Raw genomic sequence first — 22,643 nt, 5'->3', positions numbered from 1 at the left:
AAAAAAATTTAAAATATACAATTAAGCATTTTGTATATTTTTAGCTCATGTATTTAACATTGCCTGGTAGAGCTATAGGTCTCACCTAAAGCTTAAATCAAAAAGTGTTTTGTTGCTGACAGGCCTGAAGGCAGGAGGAGACCCTGTACCTCCTGTACCGTCCCATGTACAAAGTAAAGGGTTTAATACATGCTGATGATATTTTGTCTAAGTGATAGATTTCTCTTCAAAATTTTTCAAATGGTGCAGGTGGAACTAAGGTGTATTGCATTTTCTAAGCCTGGCACTCAGTACTTTATAAACCATTTGGCAAGTGTTCACAGTCAGTGCAAGTGGTGATGCTTATCTGTTGTGTTCTTAAGTTCAGGTGTCCGGGCATCTGAGGGAAAGTGTTTTTGCAATTTGAAGGCAGAAGGTCAAATTTAATGAAATGTGGAGTCATAAAGGGTACATATCTTACCTGTGATAAGAAGAAAAGCTGATAGAAAGTGGGTTTTCAAGGAAAGGTTTATTGCAATCCTCCTTGAAAGCAAAGGTAGTTTTTATCTCTTTCTGGCTGTTTTCTTCCTGCTCCTTTTGTTATTTTCTGCTTCTCAAAATAACAGCAAGTACATGATCTTCTCTGGGCTGTTCTCTACAGTATTTCTGTCCTAGGACTCTTTATTCTTTTAACCTTGAGTTGAAATTATAAATTAGCAGGATAAACCAGCCTTGTACTTTGATAAAAGAACATGAGAGTGTGTACCAATAAATGACTCCTGAACAGAGCACTGAAGAGAACAAAAGTATATGCATCTCTTGATAGGAAAAGAGACACTATCAGGAAAAAGGGAAGGAGGGGCTGGCTTATGAGAGAGAATATTTAGGATGGAAGATTGAAAGAGTTGTTATTATCCATAGATGCACAAAGTAACTGGTCATTCTAAAATGTTTCATTTCCTGCCTAAGTATCATTTCTCTGAACAATTTATCAAGCCACTGCTCCTAGCTGTGGGAACATTTTTTGTGATACTTATGCAACAAAAATGGAACAACAGCTGGATAATTCTGGTCTCTCTGAGTTAGGCTGAGTGTTGGAGCTAACATCATGATTAGACCTTCTTCTGGAAATAGTGTGTGTGTATGTATGAGATTTGCTCAGGTTTTGAGCAGGCCATACATCCAGCAGAGGTGGAGAGACAATGCTAGAACATTGAAACTAGATATGTATGAAACTATATAGTTTACTGTATGTAAACTAGGTATGTTAGAACAAAATGAAAACTGAAAGAAACCTAAGGCAAAGAGAGGTAAGTGATAATGAGCAGTGAGGCAACTGAGAGAAACTAAAGGGAAGCAGTACTAGTGAAAAGAGACTAAAATGAAAAAAGAAAGGTGCTAAGGTACCAGTGATGAGTGAATGAGGAGAAAACATACACAGCTAGCTTAATGTCTCTGTGAGAGAGAAAAACTTACAAAGCTTAGTAGAAATACTCAAGAGATGGGTGACAGTGACAGCTCTGCACTCCTGTGCTGCAAGGTGAGCTGAGCATACCCAGAGCACTGCCAGGAAAGGCTGCAGGTGAGGTGTGTGTGATACAGTCAGTGGCAAAGTGATTTCCTTGCTCTGCCCTTCCCTCCTTCTTGTTTCAATTTTTGAGCACCAAGCCAAACTCTTCCCTTTCTCAATCTCAGAGATGATGATAGCCTAACAAAGAGCAGCCTTTGTCCTGGTGTTTGAACCTGTGGCATTGATTTAACCTTGATGGGACAGAGGAGCATCACTTTTGCTGCCTCTCCCAGGAAAGCAAGCAGTGTTTGTACTTCAGCCTTGCACAGGGGCTTCAGCAGTCTTTAAATTGGTACTGGTTCCTTAAGTGGCTGCTTAGGGAATGCTCTGAGTTGCTACACCCCTTCTTGCCAGAGGCATGTTCCATTCCAGCTCTTCTCCAGTGTCTGAACTGTGGTGGTTGGTATGTTTTCAGGCCACCTCTCATCAACGGCTCTGAAACTGGGATCTTCAGGCTAAAATAAGAAATTGTAGAAAACCCCTTTGAAAATAGAGCTAAATTCAAATAGGTTCACAAATGAAATACAGGAATTTAAAGTGCTAATGTTTTAAATAGGACTTGGAATTAAATTTTTATGGCACATTCAATATACCCTTTCAAAAGCAGTAAGATCTGCCATGGTTTCCTTCAAAATTTCATTTTTGCAAACTCTGGCACTGGTCATACTGGTGAGAGATGTGCCAGCTTGAACTAATTTTGGAAGTGCAGAGAACTGGGATTTAAGAAGTAACAAAAGGAGGCATATAGTGGACTCCGGGAAGAAATCAGTGCATTCATTGCAGGAAAAAAGAATGCTGTAAAAATGGGACTTCTGTGTATAATTTAATATTATTACATGTGCCTTTTGGGTAGGTAGGATTGCCATTGCTTTGCAAATAATCATGCAGTGTTTCTTTGAAAAAACTATCTTTTCATTTGCACTGGCAGAGTGCTGCCAAGCCAGGAGCCATCAATCTGAGCTTTGTTGTGCAAGTCTGCCTTCTTTCTAGAGTATTCAACTTTCTGTGTACTTTTTAAGCATCTAGCTCATTTTTGTGAAAAAAGTATTTGCTGATTTTCAAAATTCATAATCCTGTGTGAAATGTATTAGGCCACAGTGTTGTGGATCTTGCCATATACATTGTAGTTTGCAAGTGATGGGTCCAAAGATGCACAGGTAAGTCCATAGCCAAGCAATAGTTTAAATATTGGCAATTTCTGTAGTGTTTGCTTTGTGATAACTGTAGACCATACACAGAAGCTGCCCTAAAGAAGCTGCATGTTCCCTAGTCATCAGTAGATGATTCTGTGAGTTGGATGTGTAGATTGATTAAGAAAACACCCACAACCTCTCCGGCAATTATTTTTGAATGTAAATAACAGAAGTCTTTGCTCTGCTGTGCCAGATGAAACTCAAGGACAAAATACTTCTTGAAATGAAGACATTAAGTGATAGTAATGCAGTAGTAGTAATTTAGCTGCTCTCAGCTGTTTATGACTAGAATCTGAAATGAAACAGAGCTCATATCTTGGCAGTGTTGAGCCCTGTGTGCTTTTCTATGTGTCTCTTGGGTTAGACTCTTAAGAAATATTTACATGCCCAGATATTTAGATAAGCACTTTGGTAGGGTGTTCAAAAGCATCCAGGTCTCGTGTATGTGCACATGTGTGTGTTGATTAATTCTGTCATTTTGAAGAAAAACCACATAAAATTCAACAGGCAATAGCATTCCAAACACTGAGTTATTTCACAAATACCACTATGCTTGTATCTTCTTTTCCTATAATTTTTATGTTCTATTCTTGTTTTTCATTACTTGCCTGTATTTGTTGAAGCAAAAGTTGTTAATCCTTGGGCCTTCTGACCTGCATGGAAAAGAATGTCCTTTGACACATCATTTTGCAGAATTTAAGTGCTATCACTCAAAAGTTTGAAAACTTGACCATCTAGTCATACATATTTTAACATGGAAAATAAATATAAACACTTAAATTATAAAATTTCTCTTGCATAGATTGTACATTCATCTCTTAATTTTGGTGACAAAATCTGGAATTACATTCTCAAAATAAATTCTATTCCCATAATAAATAATTGTGCAACTCACAATTTGTGTCCTGTAAACATAATTTGTGTCCCATAAACTTTCCCTTGTTTTGCCTGTTCAGAAATGGAGATAGAATATTTTATTTAAGACTGCATTCCTCAGGGCAAAGAGTGAAGATCTGGGACTCTGGCATTCTCATTTCAGAGTTAGCAGTTGTTTACTCTGTGGCCAAGGACAAGTCAGTTTAACCCAAAATAAGTATTTAGTCTTTTACTTCTTCCCTTACATTAATGTTGTATTGGATGCTTGGATGTGTGTTTCAGCCTGTGTGAATTTGTTCCCCATGTTTCCTGAAGCATCCAAAGCTGTAGCAGCGGCTAAAAACTGGCTTTTGCTGAGAGCAGAAAGTCTGGAATTCAGACATGGAAAAGCAGCACAAGTAGCACAGGCTTGGTTTTAATGAGACACTTGAGACCTTTGGAGTGTCACAGAAAGAGTGAAGCTGTCCATTACATTGTGAGGATAAAATATTCTGAAATATGCTAACACCTTTCAAAGGACATACTTGCTTTAGAGCAAGAGACAGTGCCCTTCTCAATGTGCAGACGTCTTTGTAAGTCTAGATTACACAGTCTATATTTACACATACTTTGGCTGGATTTGGTTAATAAGGTTAATTTAAAAGGCTGCATGATTGTGTGCAGACTAGATCAGCTGGGTACAGGATTTTGAGTGTTGACTAAGGAACATCAAGTGCCCAGCATTCCTTACCCTACTTAAAATTCTATTTCTGGCGTAGACTTACTTGTAGAAAAACTTTAAGTGGTATCAGAGCTAGAATTCAGTGTCTGATGTTTCTGTTACTAAATTAATTTAAAAAAAACCACCCAAACCAAGCCATATGTAATTTTGTGCCTAATTCTGGCAAAAAGTTACATACAAGAAATAAACTAGGAAGAGTACAGGAATCATATGTGGTAAGTTCTCAGTATCGCTGTCAAAGAAATGAGATTTTTTTTTTTTTAAACAGATATAGCAAATATCAAATTGATTAATAAATCTTTCAGGAGGTGTTATTATTGACTTTTATAAAATGCAGGACCATGTCTGGCATATTGACCTGTTTTTACAGATGACTTGGCTATCAAATGCCAGGTACTTCATCTTACCTAATTGATTGTAGACCTTTTCTGAGACCAAGAGGTGTTACTATATCTTTTGCTGCTTTCTTGAGAGATGATGACTTTCTAAAGTACATGCACAGAATTTTTCAGTCTGTCAAGACCTTTAATATACTCAGGTCTGTTTCCTTTTTGTTTTCTTTTTCCTTGAAAAAGCAGGAATCGAAAACTATTTAATGCATCCTAGAGTTCCTGTCAGCAGAAAGAATTGCAAGGATGCTGGGAACTTAGAGGTCTGGTCAGACACCCACATCACAGACATTGTGTGGCAGATCTTTGTGTAAAGTCCTCATTAGCTTGGTTAAAATGGCCACCCTTCTCTTTTGAAAAATTTCTGTTGTGATAATCCTCCCACATGGCAGAATCTTTTGTTTAGACTATGTAAAAGCAGGCTGCTCGACTAATAACAATCTAAACTATTTTCTTCCTTTTTTAATTGGATTGTGTAAGTCCTTTTCAAGAAAAGCCACATTCCTCAACCAGTAACCTCATTTGTCATGTTCTTGGGGTCTGTGCCTTTTCCTTTTTCTTTGATGGGGTTTCCCAAGCAAAGGCTGTTAAGTTGATTAATTTACATGTCCCCAGTTGTCTTCAGCAGTCTTATTCATACAAGTTGATCTAAGTTAGGAGAATTCACACTAAATGGTACAGCACAACTGTTTGTAAAAGAGTTGGAAGCAGCAGAAGTTCTTGTCTGCATAGGTATGGGTGTCCCACACAATCAGTGGGAAAGCAGAACCTCCAGCTGATGGGTTGGGGGGATTTTGCTGAAAGACATCTTGGATTGTGAGGTGTGTCTGGATTGCCTGCTGAAACTCCTCCATCGGTGGTGAGTGCTGTCATTGTTCAGTCTTCTTGTATGTGCCAGGGTTGTCAGGGCTTTCTGTAATCCAGAATACATGGGTTGCACTGTTGGAGCTTCTGTTCTGGGCAGAACTAAGCAGAACTTCTGAGCCTTTGCCAGGGCTGTGCTGTTGTTACTCTCCAGCTGTGGCTGTTCATTGATTCCGTGTGGGAGCTGCAGGCCTGATGTTCCCCGGTGTCAATGGGCACTTTTCTCTGCGGGAGCATACGGGGAGTTTTGATGGACTGGGTCCATTCCTGTTGATGCTAGCAGCTGAGGGTTGACTGTAGAGGTCTCAGCTGATTGCCTGGCTGGGCTTCTTCGGGTCATGCTCGGCTGTGAAGAGTTTGCTCCATGTTGGAAAGTAGATTGAATAATAATGCTTGGTGTAGAGCTGCACAGGACCCTTCAACAGTGAGGTGTTGATGCCGAGCTCGTGTTCCCCTGGCAGCTCAGAGAACATCTCCATATGGGAAAGATGTGTTTGGGGGTACCCTTGGATCCCCCTTCCCAGGCAAGCCACGTTGCAAACACCTTTCTCTTCTATTCCTCTCTAGCTGGCGCATCCTTGTGTAACTCAGTTCATCTGTCTTCCTAAAAATAATATTCTGTGATCTCGGTGCTCCTGTTTGCCTGAGAAGTTACAAGTAATAAAGTAGTAGTGGGTTCATAAGTATTAGTGAGATAGGAATGTTCTTGTGAATATAAACACTCTGGCAGTACACCCATGCATTTTCTTAACTTTGTTTGTATGATTCAGAGATCTCTTGGTAGAAAAAGTATGTTTTCCTTCTTGGGAAACAGGCTCTTGAGATTCCTGGTGTCCTTTAGATGGCCTGAGTTTTGGTTTGTTTTTTCTTTTTGTGTAAAGGCATTTCCTACCAAAAACTGGGCTCTAAAAAACGAGATGGGGCTCAATTTTTACATTTCATAAGTTGTATGAAATTTTCAACATGAGAAAATATGTAAAAAATATTTTAATATTTATCTTGGTGTGTCTTTAAATGTAACACATTTCTCTACATATATTTAAAATCCTTATTAGTTTACAAAAATAGTAATATTTTTTGTATTTTAATTTTGTTGGCTGCTGGGACAAGATTTGCTATTGGGTCCATCAGAAATCCCTAAGGAAGTTGATAGTATGAGCATAGTCATGAGGTGTCTTTGAAGTACAAGCATGTCCCACAGTTCTTTATGTTTCTACTTTAAATATCTGAGAATAGATATTTTCAGTGAAACATTAGGATGTGAATTCCTCTACCCATGGATGTAGTTTTCTGTCGTTCTGGTTCAGCTGCTTGTTATAGGTAATGAATTCTGGGTGAATCATCCAATTTTATGCAACACTTCTTTGTTTCCCTGAATTTCTATAGACGTGTACTCTGCCATGGATACTGACAGAATGCTGCTTGAACTGTGTGTCCTCAATATGATTATAATTTTTAATGTGTTTATGTCTCACATAAATTCCCAAATGTTTTTAAGTTTTATAATTATGTATGAACCGTTACCAAAAGAGAAAGCTGCATTTTTTGAAATACCTGTGCATACACATTGTTAAATTAAGATATTTTTTTAACACTTATGCAGCCATGCGAGCAATAACAAGTATTTGACTTCTCGGGCACAGCTTCTTACACACCATACCTTTGATTAAATAGCAGTAGGACCCAATTCAGCTGCTTGATTAATTTTTTTAAAAAAATCCCCAGTTCCCACTGCTGCTGTCAGAAATATTTTCTACCATTTTGCCAAATGCTATGGGGAAATCTGTGCCGCTGTTAGCTGAAAGTTTAGTAGAAGAAAAAGTTACAAAATGCTTCATATGAAGGTGATGACACTGAGCTTGACACTGTGAGGTGCTGAGCACTCGTGGCTTCATCCAGAAAAGCACTTTAGTACCTACTGAGGATGAACTTAAATGATTTGGTGGAGGAGAGCCAGAGTGCTCCGTACTTGTGTGACTGAAACATCTGCACTTTGTAGTAGACCTTTTATTTATTTTGGAGGGAAGAATAAATCTTTTTCCTTTAAAGTACATCAGAGCAAGAGAATTTTTGTTTTCTTTGAAAACACAATGTACTGAGGTGACTCCAGAGTTCCTGCCATCATTGAGTGCTTAACCTCTAAAATGAGGGATTTGTATTTTCTCCAAAGCATTAGGATAGAATGAGCTATGTCAGTTTAATTAAAAGAAGAGGTCCAAATACCAGTACACTTTCATGATTTTTTTCCTTTATTGTTGTAGGGGTATTTTAGGAGAAAATACCTATTTAGGTATATATTGCCCAATTTCCTTTGCAGATGATTTTGTACCCAAGGTCCATTTGTTTAGATCTGTGTTTGAAAATGTGCATCTTAGTTTAGTTTCTCAGTGTGGGGTGCTGCTTTTTCTTCTGAGCATCCAGACCTTTAGAAAATCTCTAGAAGTCAATCACAGGGCTGCCTAATAGCTGCCCATTCACCTAGTTGGTAAAGAAGAATATTTTATTCTTTTTTTTAAAGAATATTTTTCTATCATGGTGGCAAACTTTGTGCAGCTGGCGCTGCCATTGTGTATTCCTTTAAAGGCTTACTAAGATGCAAGACATTAAGCTGTAGTAGTTGTGTAAGTGTTGTAGGTCAAATTATTGGTGGTCTGCAATACGTGAAGTAGTGGTAACCACTTTTTGAGTGCGAGAGTTAGCAATTTATATGAAATATAGCAATCAGAAAAGAACAAAAACAAGTAATATGCATAGCATTGTAGTAGAATTTGGAAGGACAAAACAGGGAATTACAGATACTTGAGGTTAAACTATTTTTGATCAAGAAAAGAAGATGAAATGTTGGTCTGTAATCTGATAGATCATTCTGGAAGAGGACAAAGAAGAAAATCTCTCCCTCCCCTCAGGATGCTGAACATTGCAAGGAGATTTGACTTTGTCTTCCAGCTACCTTATTCTTCCCTTTGTTTATTACAGGCTTAAATAAGATCCTTGAGGAAGCTGTTAGTATTGTCACATTGCATTAAACCAAATCAAACACTTACATGGCAGCAGGGAAAATCGCTGGAACTTTTAATGATTTATTAAGAGAAGTGTAACTACTATGCGTTAACCATACTGGAATGTAGTATTTTGTACTAAGTACTGTATCTAAGCTGTATTTAATGCAGTTGTGCAGTTTGGCCCTGTTCTGTTTCTAGGGGAAACCTAGCCATACAGTTACATTATTTCCTGGCTCTCCATGTGTTAACTTTGGGATGAATCTATTCACTTTCCCAGTAGATTGCTTGCTTCCTTTTTAGAGAGAGAGGGAAATAAATTTAAAATCTTTTCATAGCCTTGGCTTTTTTGTCAGAATAAAAAAATCTAGGTTTTGCCTCATGGGTTTGACAGTGTGCATATTTATGACAAATGTAGGAATTTTCTACCCCATTAAAGTTTCAACAGATAATTTCAGCAGCTAGTCCTTCAGAACAAAATATATGCTATAACTTTGTAAAGAGTCATTAAAAGCCCTTAAGCCTTTAATAGAATTTGATACATTTCATTCAGCCTTTAAATAGCATGGGCTGATTTCCTGGCCAGGTATGTACAAGAGAGTTTTGCTGGCCAGCCACTTCTTTCAGCCGTAGCTGAATAACAACAAAAGAACTGTGATTGTTCAATCCTTGTTCGTGAGTGTTGCTAAAGAAGGGCAAAAAACAGAAGGTCAGAGCATGTGTGCAAGTAATGGCTTGTATTATGAAATACCCAGTGGATATATTAAAAAAAAAATAGGGTAATTGTTTTGAGAGTTTTATCAGCTCTCTGTTGATCTGGGATATTTTTGGCAGCTTCTGATACTCAGTAACCTTCTATAGTGAAATATGAAAAACTAGTGTAATTTACTGGATATGATATAGAAAGCATTAGTAAAATATGGCATTTTTTCTGAAGCTTGTTTGTTCTAATCCATATAACAATGGGTAAATGTACTATTCCTGTGCAATAGGGATAAATATTAATATTCTTAACATAATTTTTCAGTATTTTTATTTTAAATCTTGAGACATTTTTAGTTTAGCGTTTTGGTGAGCTGTATATTTTACTTTAAAGTATGGACAGCTTATGTTCTGTGTTAATGGAATCACAGAGTGGTAAGGGGCTGGAATGGACCTTAAAGATCATCCAGTGCCAAAACCCCGTGCCATGGACAGGGATACCTCCCCCTACACCAGATGGCTCAAGGCCATCTCCAGGTTTTGAACGCTGTCAGGGTTGAGGCAATGCTTCATCATAACAAAACACTTCAAAAGAAAATTATATTAGCTGAAAAAAAATAGAATAACAAAGAACTATCATGAGAACAAAATCTCAGTATTAGATTTGTATAAAAAAAATTCTCAGAGAATTTCTTGGAATATAAATGCCTTAGCAGATTAAATATTTAGTCTTTTAAGACTGTAACAAAATTGCAGGTCACATTTTGAATTGTAGCTGGATATACAGAACTAACATAGAAATCATAATATCTGGAGGGGTTTCTTTCAAAGCCTATTTGTTTTATTCCACATTTTTATTCATATAAAATTCTACATAAGCCCACCAGAGACTTTCAGCTTGTTTATAATACAACATCATATTTAATTTTTCAATTTTAAAAAGAACAGTAGGATCTAGCAAGAAGTAACAAGTAAGGAGCATTTGTGTACAAACAGCAATGTTTCTTCAGGCAAAAAGGTCTATTATATAGAGCATGCAAGTTTTACCACTGAAGGTAGTCTGCTATCATATGTAACTTGAAATGAGAGGTGATTATACAAATGGCTGATTTGAAAGTATTTTCATGTTCATAATTTATCTTTGTTGCTTTTTTTTCTTCCTCTCACTAACTCTAACATAAGTGTGATAGAGGGAGTTGAACAGGTACCTGACAGGAAGAAATCTTTCCTATTGCAGCTGTTAGGAGTGCAGGTTTTGATCCAGAGGAAGCCTAGTTAGCTTTACCAGAAGCAGGACTAATGAAAGGCTTTAGCTTCTGACCTACAGTGGGATAGTAAAGAGGTGGTGCCCCCCTGGTGGGAACTGGTTTTTTTCATAGCCGTGAATTGTGGCCCTGTCTTGTGAAATGGTGCTGAATCCATGGTGCCCAGGTTCTGAATTTGGAGGTGAAGGATTCTTCCTGTAGAAGGAATTCCAAACTCCCTTGAAGTACACATCTTGTGTGCTGGCAGCAGTTTTGTCTTTGATGGGGTGATTTGTGAAGCCTGATAGATATTCCCACATAACTACACAGCCCCTCAGCTGGGCATCCTCTGCTTATGTTCAAAGCATTTTGCAACTTGATATAATGCATGTAAACGATGCTCAGCAAATTGTCAGGGAACTAAAACTCAGCAGCTGTCTCCTTTGTGCATCCATTTTCAATAATTAATTGGGTATCCTGTGACTTTTAATTGTGAGAAGGGTGATGCTAGTTTTACAGCTCCTAAATTCAGTATGATCAGAACAAAAGCTTTTTTGTTCCTAAATGCGAGACTAATACAGCTATTCCCAATTATACCAATACGAAATAAACTGTAGAGGTGTAAAATTTAATTATAACCATTAGAACTTTACACCAATTTTTAGTGTTGGTAGCTCAGACAACATACAGACTTTAAGGAATCGTTCTTTATGGAGCGTTGTTTTTCAAAGGACATTAGAGCTTAGGGTAAATGTCATTGAAATGTGTCCTTGGGCCAGAAATTGCAGTATCATTAGTGTTTGCATAGAATTGGGAAAGCATGTTAACAATTTTTTTTTTTTATGATCAGTTCTTTTTTCCTCAGGTGTAGGTGTGTATTAGGTTGTCTTCAGAGTCTATGAAACGGTATCTGCAGAACCTGTGGCTGGCTCTGAGGAGTTCATCCACAAGTCACTGTAAAATAGATTTAGAACTTTATTATTGATTACACTTTCACAGTCAAGCAATCATATTACTTCTTCAGGTTTATTTTTCACAAAAAATTCAGTTTATTAAAAAAAAATAAATTAAATTTTTTTTTTTTTCCACCAAATGGATAATCTGTAATGGGGCAGCTATGGGCTGCTACTGAATGTGGCTTTTGCAACTTAAGTGTAATTCTCCCACTGCACTCAGCCTTTGAAAAGGGTTTTGGGAAACCACAGATCTCCTCCTTGCCTGCTGGAGAATGAAGACATGTGTGAAGCTGTGGAAAATGGCTTGAATTTTTTTTTTTAATTAACAGTACACAGAAAGGAGACAGAAACTGTTACTGTATAGGAGCTGCAGAATTACTGATAGGAATTCCTGCTTTTCATGCTGCCTTGTCATGTACCTTTCTCCATCTGCTCAAGGACTCCTCAGACATTCCTGCAGAGACCAGGGCAGTGTCCTGCTTTATGTGTGACCTCAGGTCACTTCTCTTGCTGTCATGTCTTACAGCAGCAAGATGATGACCCACAGGAACTCACTGATACTTGGGCTTCTCCATCTGTTTTATCTGCTTTTGTGCTCGTTCTCAGTGCTCTGGAAGAGAAATGATCCTGACAAGTGTGTGTGCTGCTTGGCATATTAAGCATGAAGATTGTGAGTGCTGCTGTAACGCCAATGGAAATAATTAGCTGTAGGTCTTTCTTTGAACTCACCTTTTCCCTTAAGCAGGACTGTTCTCTGACTGTGTGGTAGCGGTGATATTGATGCAAGGTCAGCCACTGCTGAGCTCCCAGCTCTGCTTCATCAACTCCTTGCTGCTTTTTGGCAGGGCAGTGTCCTCCCCCCACACCTGTGCCGTGCAGGCAGTGACCGAGAACAGGGAGCCATTGCACTGCTCAGAGCCCTGACCCATTTTCAGGTTATGCAAGTCCCCAAGGCCCTTCTAATTCAGTGAGATGAATTCCCTTTTAGAAGGTGCTGAGGACAAACAAAATGCTTTATTTGGAACAGGTTTGCGGACTGGCAGCAGTCAATGAGCTAGGCCTGGATTTCACACTACACAGTTACACTTTCAGTGATAAAAGCCAATTAAAACAGAGAAATGTTAGGTATTTTTGAAGGAATTTAATGTTGAATATGAGTTAAATCACTGTTGTAGTGGAGAGATGCTTTCAAAGGCTGTTTCACACTGGGTGAGGATCTGGCTTTCTTTTCATGTTGTCACAGTGCAGGTACCATGCACTGCAAGAAGCAGATGGCTGAGTCCTGCTCCGTGGCTGATTCCTGGCCATGGTTTACTCAGTGAGGACCACAGTCAGGTCTGACAGCCTGGAGTTCTCACACAGAAGTCGGTTAGCCTTTTCAGAAGGTTTGCTGAAATCCACCTGAAACTGGTGCTTCTAGTTTTTGAAGAATAGCTGGCATTCTTGTTTTGATCATAAAGGCTCTCAGTCTCACAGGTGAGTCACAGTGAAGCATTTTTCACAAGTCTGTTCCTTCCACAGACTTGCACACAACTCCAGCGGCAGCAATGGGAGTTACATCCCTGAGCCTGCTGGTGCACAGGGCAGAAGGTGCTCAGAAGCACAGAGCTGCAGAGACACCTTTGGAAAGGTTCCTGTGGATTTACCTGCAGCCAGACTCTGTGCTGGAATCTGCAGTGTACCTCATGCCAGTAGAGTACAAATTCTTCAAGCATGAGAAATCATTTATTTGCTTGTTTCTTGAAGGGAGTGCTTCACTTCCAAGACTGTTTGCTTTTGTCCTGCATTGTTACCTCAAATGGATGCTGGCTATTTTCTGATCTGGAGTCAATTCCTCTCAGTTATATTTATTCTGTAATTAAATGAAAATCCCTTATTTTGTGTGTTAAATTTATCTTTTTACAGTTATTCAGTGAAAAAATAAGTGGAGCAGAAGGAACAAAATTAGATGAGGAATTCCAAGAGATGGAAAGGGTAAGAAAGTTATTTTATTCAATATTAAGCTATTACAGAATCAAAAATATTTCATGTTTCAAGTGATTGAAAGATAATGTAGATTTACCTGGGGGAAGAAATCCTCTAATATGCTTCCAAACAGAAAGATAAAAGGATAAATAGGAATTTTTCCTTAAACCTTGTCAGCTCAGCCAAGGGAAAAGAGACATCGACAAAGGCTGTGTGAACAGAGGGTCAGGTTCCACTGATACCACTCAACAGGAAAGAGAAATTCCTCCAAGAAGGGTGCAAAGCATCAGAAGGAACCTTCCCCTGCCTGTGGGGGAGTTTAGAGAAGTCTGTGGTGTTAGTGAGGCTTTGTAAATATCACAAAGCCTTTGCATCTGATAAAATTTATGATAGGTCTGACTACTTGGGCCAGATTATCTCCTGGTAAAAGATTCTGATTTTTAGTTTAAATCCATGTTCAGAAATTTACATTAAATTGACTGATGAGTTGTGTTGCACATTAAACAATGTTACTGGCAGTTTCTGCTTTTACAATTATTATGTGGTTTTTTTAATTGTCCTTGCCTTTCTGTATATTTTTAACATTCATAGTAGACTTACTTTTCTTTTTCAGAAAATTGATGTTACTAATAAAGCTGTAACAGAGCTTCTGTCCAAATCCACAGAGTATCTTCAGCCAAATCCAGGTAGGATAGGAACAGTAGGTGTTGGATTTTGATGAACGGTATTTTATTACTTGGAAATTAATTTTACGTAAATAAAAGCTAATTAGGTCATTATTGTGATGTTTCTGTGTGGAGTTCTAAGTTCTTCTAAGCAAGAGGGGGAGAGAGAGAGGAAGTTGGCTTTGGCTGTTGCTTGTATCTTGCATTTGCTTTCTGCAATATTTCTAATCAAGGCGCTCTCAAGCAGAACTATTTAAAGGAACGTGAGTGTTGGTGAATATTTGCCTGGAGAAATGATGCTTTTTCAGTTGGGAATAAAAGCTAGTTTCATATGACCCATATTGTTGAATGGGGTCTTATTTCAGCTTTGGACTATGGGTGGACTAATTGACTAAAATTACCAGTCTGAGATGAGCTTTGTGACTTTGCTTTTGAAATGATTTATTGCTTTAAATAGATTAATTTTAAAACTGGTTTTATCACTTCTTAAGATGTTTTTATTTTTCTATGCTCCTCTTAGCATACAGAGCCAAGCTGGGAATGCTGAACACTATGTCAAAGATCAGAGGACAAGTTAAAACCACAGGCTACCCCCAGACAGAGGGACTCCTGGGAGACTGCATGATACGGTATGGCAGAGAGCTGGGCGATGATTCTATGTTTGGTGAGTTTGTGCATCTCCTCTGCCAATATTTCAGCATAAAGTCCTTTGCAAAGTATTACTCACTGACATAACCTGTGTAGTTGGCCATTGCAGGTAAGAGGGAAAGTTAAGTGTAGGGATCAGGGGGTGATTGATACAGCTCAGAAACAGAATGCTCCTGCACATTTGTCTGCCTCTGTTGCAGGTGGGTTTGATAACACTGTTACTGATGCTGTCTGATCATCCCTATTATTAAGCATTTTGGTTTCTAAGTTGCCAAACCTAAATAATTTAGGGTGATTCTTAAATGCAGTTTATTTCTTTTAATCTTTATATAAAAATGGCTATACTCAATTTGAAAAGTAAACTAAGGGGAAAAATTCTTGTAGGAAGAAATAAACAATAACACTGAATAATTTTTATTTATTTTTTTTTTTAGTAATGACCTATGCAAATACAGTAGGGAGAAAAAAATCTTTTTCCCCTGATATCTGTCGGGGAAAAAGAAACTCCAAAATGCAATTCAGAACAAAAATCTTCTAGTTCCAGTTTTGTATAGAGAACAAGTATAGCTTGCATTATTTTCTTTTTTACTCTTCCTGGGACTGCAGCAGATACAAAGATACCTATTTGAAAGGGCTGTTTTAAAACACAAATTTTCTGCTTTTACATATCTTGAGATATAAGAGCCTATTCTTTTACCACAGGCCTTGCACTGCTGGATGCTGGTGAGAGCATGAAGCAAATGGCAGAAGTGAAGGACTCTCTTGATATTAATGTCAAACAAAATTTTATTGATCCTCTACAATTATTGCAGGACAAAGATTTAAAAGAGATTGGGGTAAGTTTTCCAGAGTAGAGCTTCACTTAGCAATAATCAGAGTCAAATCAAACCCTAGTTCCCTGAGATATTTTCCTTGAAAGCAATAAGGTAAATAAATTTTATTGTAATAGATTTTGTCTCTAGCAAAACAGTGATAAAATCTGCTTAGAATCAATGCCTGACTATTTCTCCTTTGTCTAACTTACTCAATTTGCTATATTGCTTACAATATATGCAGTACAATCATAGTGAAGAGAATCATATTCTTTATTTTTCTGCTGTTTTATTTTAATGAACATTTTTTATTAATGCTTATGAACACATGAGTGGGCTGTGATATACTGCTAGTGATTATCCTACCTTACCATTTCTGTCAGCCTAAAGCTGTTTATAATGGAGAATTAATATAACTGTTAAAAAAGGCTTTTCAGGGCAAACACAGAATCATCTGAATAGTGTCATAAAATGTTGAAGTGCCATATGCCACTATTGGAAAAATATAGGACACTACAGAACACATTTTCAACCTTTAGAGTTAAGTTTTTCAGTGTTTTTGTTTACAAAGTGACAATTCAAAGAAATCCAGGCAGTCTTATTCTGAGTCTGTTGATTCCAATGGATTTGGGTAATAAGCAAGTTAAAACCCAAGTTAAAGGCAGAAATTAAAGTTATTTTATTTGTTTACACATAAATGAATGTGGAAAGCATAGTGAAAAGGTAGCAGTAATGTCTGTAGCTGTCTCCTTTGAAGCATAGCTGTTTTCAGTTGTGTTCTTCTGAACTGATGAAAGGAAATTGTTTGATGTTAGCTTTAATGAGCATTTTGTACTGTCACTTTGAGTCCATTCTGTGAGTCTGTCAGTCCCAGGATTTTTGGCAACAGAAAAGCTTGCATAGTTTTATCAGATAGAAGTGTCAAGTTGATACCTAACAAGGATAGCAAGAATACATGATATGTTGGAGCACTGCTTTATGAGGGAATATAAGCCTTTTAACTTTTAGTTGTCATATTGCAGATAATTCAAGATGTAAAATTGTATTGCATGTAGAATATGGGAACACACAAATATTTAGGTTGGATCCTGCATCTCTGAACAGCTCAGAGAATCTGTACTGTTGCACATTTAGTGAACTCCGTGAGGTGGATGTCTTAAGACAGGTAAATCAAGGTTGCCAGTACCCCAAGTGCTACCAAAGGGCTCTTTATTTAAAATTTCATTCATGTATGTGGCCCTACACTTACCTGGTGCTGCCTTGGGTAAAAGGGATGGACTATACAAGTCCTTGAGCCTTCTGTTTCTTTAAGACTTCATATGTTTGCATCCATCACTGGTATTTCCTTAGATCACAATGTGTTTGTTTGGGCATGTCCCATTTGGTCCTTCTCATAAATGTTCTGTCTCTTTTAGCATCACTTGAAGAAACTGGAAGGGCGCCGCTTGGATTATGATTATAAGAAGAAGCGTTTCGGAAAGATACCGGATGAAGAAGTTAAACAAGCAGTAGAAAAATTTGAAGAGTCAAAGGAACTGGCTGAAAGAAGCATGTTCAATTTCTTAGAAAATGATGTAAGTCTGTGCTGCATCTTTGTTTGCTGCAGTACATCCTGGAGGGGCAAATGTGTGGGATTGGTTAAAGCCAGTCCCATCCTTCACAGGACAGAAACTCTGCCTCTTCCCACTTCAAATCCCCTGTCCAAGAAGAACATGATGTACAGCAGAGAATGTGAGAACTCTAGAATTTGGGGATTTTTCTGGAAATACAGTGAGTCAGACAAGATGGCCACAGTGGTCTCAAGTAGGACTAGCTGAGAGTAAAATGAAGTTTGGTCAGTGAGAGGGCGAAGGTTGGGAAATTAATATAGGCAAGACCTGCTGCTGAAAGTATAAGCAAGGGCATGTATCATCTGAGCTTTTTGAATTTTAGCTCACTTTTAGTCAAAACTTCACTGCTGATACAGAGTCTCTGAATGATTTTACCTCGGAAAATCATTACTATTACTCTTTGGCTCTGCAAAGTCCATAGAGTGAATTTGTGGCTTGGACTCAGGTATGTGGGCTTTGGCTCAGAGTCCAAGTCCATCATGAAATTGTGTCTGAATATGGAGCAGCTGTGGCCATTCAGGATAATCCTCTCTTCTGTCCACACACAGAGGAATAGGGGGATGTGCTTTCTCCTGCATAATCATGGGGTTGTAGGAAAAGAGAGCTGGGCCTATTTGGGCCTATTCCAAAGTTTTCTCTTCTCATGTGGATGCAGCATCACAGAAAACACACAAAAAAGTGTGCTGCCTTCTGTTAGCAAACTGCAACAGTGAGGAGCTGTAAAGTGGGAATATTTAACTGCAAGCAGCTTCTCTCTTTATGCACACCCAGTTATAAAGCAGCCTGTAGCTCCTGAACTGTTTGTAAGTGGGACACATTTGTTACAGCAGTGTATAGCATAAGGCAGTTATCCCTCTTGCTGTTTTACTAGTGTAAGTTAATGAGGGCAGCAAAAGCTGGAACATGCTCTTATCAGCAATTTCAGCAGTGTTCCACTCTAGGCTCTACTAGTTGCCTGGTTGCAGTGGATGTGTGTTTTAGAATTCTGTCTTGCAGGGGCAGCTGAGAAAAGTTTCAGGTACTGTTTATCATTAGTCAGAGCACCAAACTGAGGATAAAAGAGGGCAGGAATTCAACTGAGCTCAGCCACCAGAAGAGGGATGAGTTACATATTCTAGTGTAAGTAATTCTGCCTTTGGGAGGGGGTGAACTGGATATCCCTCTGAAGTTTTTTCTGTACCCATTTCCTATTGTTTCTGTTTGAAGAAAACTCTGTGCTCTTTCCATTTTCATGCTACCCAGTCTGTCTGTCCTCCCAGAACTTCTCATTACCGCCTTGTTGTCTAACCCCAAATGGTCTCACTATGTGTGCAGAGATCTTAACTGCAATGACTTCCTTCTGATCCTTTCCAGTTCCCCAAGTGTCTCCCTCTCTTGGTCTTCTTGCCCTGAAGTCTGTTCTCTGAGCCCTGGTTCCCAGCCATCTTGCCAGGTGCCTTTCCCAGGCTCAATCCGATCCCCACCTTTCTCAGGTTTTTGCACAGCCAGTTCCAGACCTCCCACATCGACACTTGCATGCACTTCTTATCAGATCCATCTTCCTGCCATTCCCACACAGCCAGTCCCAGGTTCATCTTCCTAAGTAGCTTTTTGTCCCTCAAGTTTCTCTGGCTCTTTCCCAGTCTCTCTTCTAATCCACAGCTCCATATTTCTCCTGGCTCTTAGTTGTCTTGTTTGGACAGTCATTTATCCATGTTCTCTGATCACACATCCAAACCCCAGGCACTCTGTGTGTTGTCCTCAGCTGTTTATATTACTCTCTTCTGACTGTGATGGGATTGTATCAGCTGTTGGTTTGGTTCTGAAATTTCATTTCTTTGTGCTATGTGACAGTGTTTGGCGCTCTTGGAGTCCTGGCAGAATTTTTAATGATCTTTTTAACTGAGTAAAAGCAGACAAAGTATAACACAAAACTGCCATGGTTCCATAAAACATTTGTAGAAAGTTTACTCAGATATTTTCTTATGATCCAATGTCTGAAGACATCATGATGGAATGGAAAGATGTCAGACTTCTTGGGGTCTGTCTTCTTAATGTTGTCTTGAGGAAGACAGATATCTGTTACTGCTCCATACCCCATACAGCTTGAACTTTTCAGCTTGTGTTAGGGGAATGAGATTATTTGTTACCTCATGAATAAAAATTTTTGTTTTTTCTTTCTCCTTCATATTCTTCCTTTCCTCATCATTCATATTTTTGAATGATTGGCTAATATGTTTTAAATCCAAGTAGATAAATCATGTCTCATTTATCAGTTTATAAATGCTGCCATCTAGTGAGGTAAGTCCAGATCATTTCAGAACTGCACTTTGTAAACATTGATAATAAACACTAATGGGTCTGAGTCATAAGTGCTGTCACAGTGTAATTTCTTCCAGCATTGATCAGAAAAGCTCCACTTTCACCTGCTAAGGGGTCATGTCCTATTAAATGTTTTGGGCTTGGGTGTTGACAGACAGCTGGCTTGGAAGTTGAAAGCAGAAGGGATTTGCACATTGTGAAAGGAAATGACTCAAGGACCCAGCCCCAAGTTAGTGAACTAGAAGTTACACCTCAGTTTTGTTCAGTTTCCAACTGGCAGTTTCTTTGATAGAATCACATGTGCTCTTTTCCAATAACCTCTACAAGGTACTGTGGTCTTTTGAGATACCAGGTCTGTTTTAAATGTTCTGTTTGTTTATCCTTCTGCTGAATGTACTACAGTGCCCTTACAGCTATTTTCCTCTCTGTCTTTCAGGTAGAACAAGTCAGCCAGTTGGCTGTGTTTGTAGAAGCAGCACTTGATTACCATAAACAATCCACAGACATTTTGGAGGACCTGCAGAGCAAGCTGCAAAACCGGTAAGATGGAGCCCCTCAGAAAATATTGAACCCTTTTTGCAGCCCAGGTTCATAATGTTGGAAAGTCACTGAAGCAAGAGATCTTGTAGCACCACCTCCCAGATGCACATTTGCTGTGCTTTGTGCCAGACTGAGCTCCATGGCTTTAAACTCCTGCCACCTGGCAGCTTCTCGCTGTGCTGGGAGACTTTAATGTAACACAGGATCTGCCCAGGGAGATCCGAGTGTGTGCAGAGTCTCTCCCATCTGTAGAGGTTAGTGGGGACAGCCTCCCTTTGTTTAGAGGTTTATTTCAACTTGGATGTTACGAGTTGAGTTTTGGAGGATTTGCTTGGAAGTTGGCCTGTTTTTATTGAGATTAAGGGGTATAACAAAATTCTGCAGTGCAGTAAGGAGCCAGCCAGCTGGCCAGGAACAGAGCTGTGATGTAACACACGTATGAAAGGCCCAGGTACTTTGTGTTAGCCTGAAAAAAGGGAGAAATGCTGTCATTAATGTGTTACTCAGAGAACCTGAGTGCCACTGTGGTGTAGGCAGTCAGGAAAACTGCTTGGGGGCTCTCAGCTCAGGGTGGCCATGGCAGCTGTGAGCACGGGATGAGGGCAGCTGTGTCTGCAGACACCCTGTGCTATCCCAGCTGGAGGGGCTGGGAGGACAAGGAGCTCTCAGCTGGGGCACACACAGCGAGGGGTGCTAGACAGTTTTGCTGGCTAAATGGTTTTTTCCTGTCTTCCCTAATAAGAAGGCTATGTGTGAGATGCAGTCCCTGGGCCTCTGTCCTGGATGTGTTTTTCCGTATGTCATTTGCAGTTAAGCTTTCCAGAGAGCTCATTCCTGCAACTTGTGCTGAACTCAGTGGCAGCCGTGGGTGCTCATCACTTCTCAAACTCAGGCTGTTAAGCTTTATGCCTTTGTCAACAGGAACAAAGTATTAAATAAATTAGGGACTTGTTGAAGTTCAAGTATTGCATGAGAATTGCGCAGCTTTTAGTAAAAACACACACTATCCCCAGAAAAACTCAAACCAACCAACCAAAAAATCCAACACCATCAAACCAAAACACAAACTGACCAAAAGAAGCCTGAAACCAAAACCAGCAGATTTTCTTACTCTACCTTTCAAACAGCAAAGCACATAACCTGAGCTTAAGTTTTGTAAGTATTTGTTTCTTCTTTCTTCTTAAGTAAATCTCTTGCTGCTCTTCTCTGTTACAGAATAAATGTAGCATCTAGTCGGCCTAAGCGTGAATATAAGCCAAAGCCTGTAATAACTACAACTCTGGAAATTGGTGATAATCAGCAGCACAATGGGATTGCCTATAGTTCTTCCATAAAATCATCAGGTGAGTCTGTCACCACAGAATTAATGTCTCTAGATGTTTAGCCTGATTTTTACTTGAGTCATTTCTCCTAGCGTGAGAACAGTGGATCCATCAGGCATAAGTATCTGTACATCTGACTCCAGATTGTTTCCCAGATTTCAAAACAGAATTATGAAGCAGGGTTCCTCTCAACAGACTCTCACCCATCTGTAATTTAGGTGTGGTATTCTCCTTAGTCTTTTAGGTCTCTGAATTGCCACTGAGGGTGGGAGGAGAGAGAGGGAGAGGCACTTGCAGAAAACAGTTCATTTAGTGCAAAGACAGATGCCTGCAGTGGGTGTGTTAGATCACAGGCTGGAGTATCTCCAGGTGCTAATTTTTCTCTACAGTCTCAGAACATAAATGATCTGTACAGGATCTCAAATATTAGCTATGTAAAATTCAGAGACATGACTCTCACCCTTACTGGTTTTAACATCTTTACTGTCCCCTAAATCATGCACTGAAGTCTGTGCATTAGTGAACAGAAGTACTTCAGGTACCTGCTGGTGGGGGCTTAGGACCCTTTCCTTTGATTAGGCCCTGATTTCACAAAAAAACAAAAGTCCAATTTTGAAAGTTGTGCAAATAGTAATAACCAGTAGTGTTACACTACTTATTGAAATAGCTTTTCCTCATCTCATTAATAAAATTATGTTGCCCTGTCTCCTTGATAGCTACGTTGTATGATGAGATGAGCCCAGTTTAAAAACCAAACCAATAAATCCCCCCTAAAAACAAAAAAACCCAAACAAAACCCATATGACAATATGCAAAGAGAAGAGATTTTCTTCTGAGATTTTTCTAGAAACATTGTTTGGAGGGAAAAGAGAGGAGAAGTAGTAAGCCAAAGGTTCCCTTCTGTGCTTGGCATGGCATCTAGGATCTTTTCCTGAAGGTTTGTTGGTTTGTTTTTTTTTCCTAACTCTCCAATTTCTTTTTCCCTCCAGTCATGTTCCTTTTTTAAAGGTTGTTGGGAGAGAAATGAGAGAACTAAAAGTGAAAGAATAAAGCTTGGAGCTGTAACTTCATGCTCCTTCTAATGTCTTCAATTTTCTTGCACTGTGCTAGAAGAGGAAACCATTAAACAATCCATACTGAAGGGGATTTTCAGCAGTTTGCAGCATAAATCCCAGTGCAATCTAATTCCTTGATTTGTTTGAAGTTCCTTGTGCTGCCTGAATGCTAAGATGAGCTTTTGTGTTGCTGTCAAATGTGGGATGGAGGGAGACAACCCCCTCTGCACAT

General features: G+C 39.0%; 1 protein-coding gene across 1 annotated transcript in view; it reads left to right on the top strand.

The window, feature by feature from the left end:
• SH3GL3 (SH3 domain containing GRB2 like 3, endophilin A3) overlaps positions 1–22,643 on the top strand; it is a 42,786-nt gene that overhangs the window by 14,951 nt on the left and 5,192 nt on the right. The window contains exons 2-8 of the mRNA XM_005521548.3: positions 13,399–13,467; positions 14,072–14,144; positions 14,644–14,787; positions 15,474–15,607; positions 16,999–17,157; positions 19,931–20,034; positions 21,250–21,377. Of these exons, the coding sequence (XP_005521605.1) occupies positions 13,399–13,467; positions 14,072–14,144; positions 14,644–14,787; positions 15,474–15,607; positions 16,999–17,157; positions 19,931–20,034; positions 21,250–21,377 (811 nt within the window). The remainder of the gene's footprint in view (positions 1–13,398; positions 13,468–14,071; positions 14,145–14,643; positions 14,788–15,473; positions 15,608–16,998; positions 17,158–19,930; positions 20,035–21,249; positions 21,378–22,643) is intronic.

The sequence above is a fragment of the Pseudopodoces humilis genome, chromosome 16 (genome assembly GCF_049639895.1).
Source record: "Pseudopodoces humilis isolate 2021_Gansu_Grassland_sample_001 chromosome 16, ASM4963989v1, whole genome shotgun sequence".
NCBI classification, from domain to species: Eukaryota; Metazoa; Chordata; class Aves; order Passeriformes; family Paridae; genus Pseudopodoces; species Pseudopodoces humilis.
The sequence above is the reverse complement of the archived record's forward strand: the minus strand, read 5'-3'. Positions and strand labels throughout refer to the sequence as shown.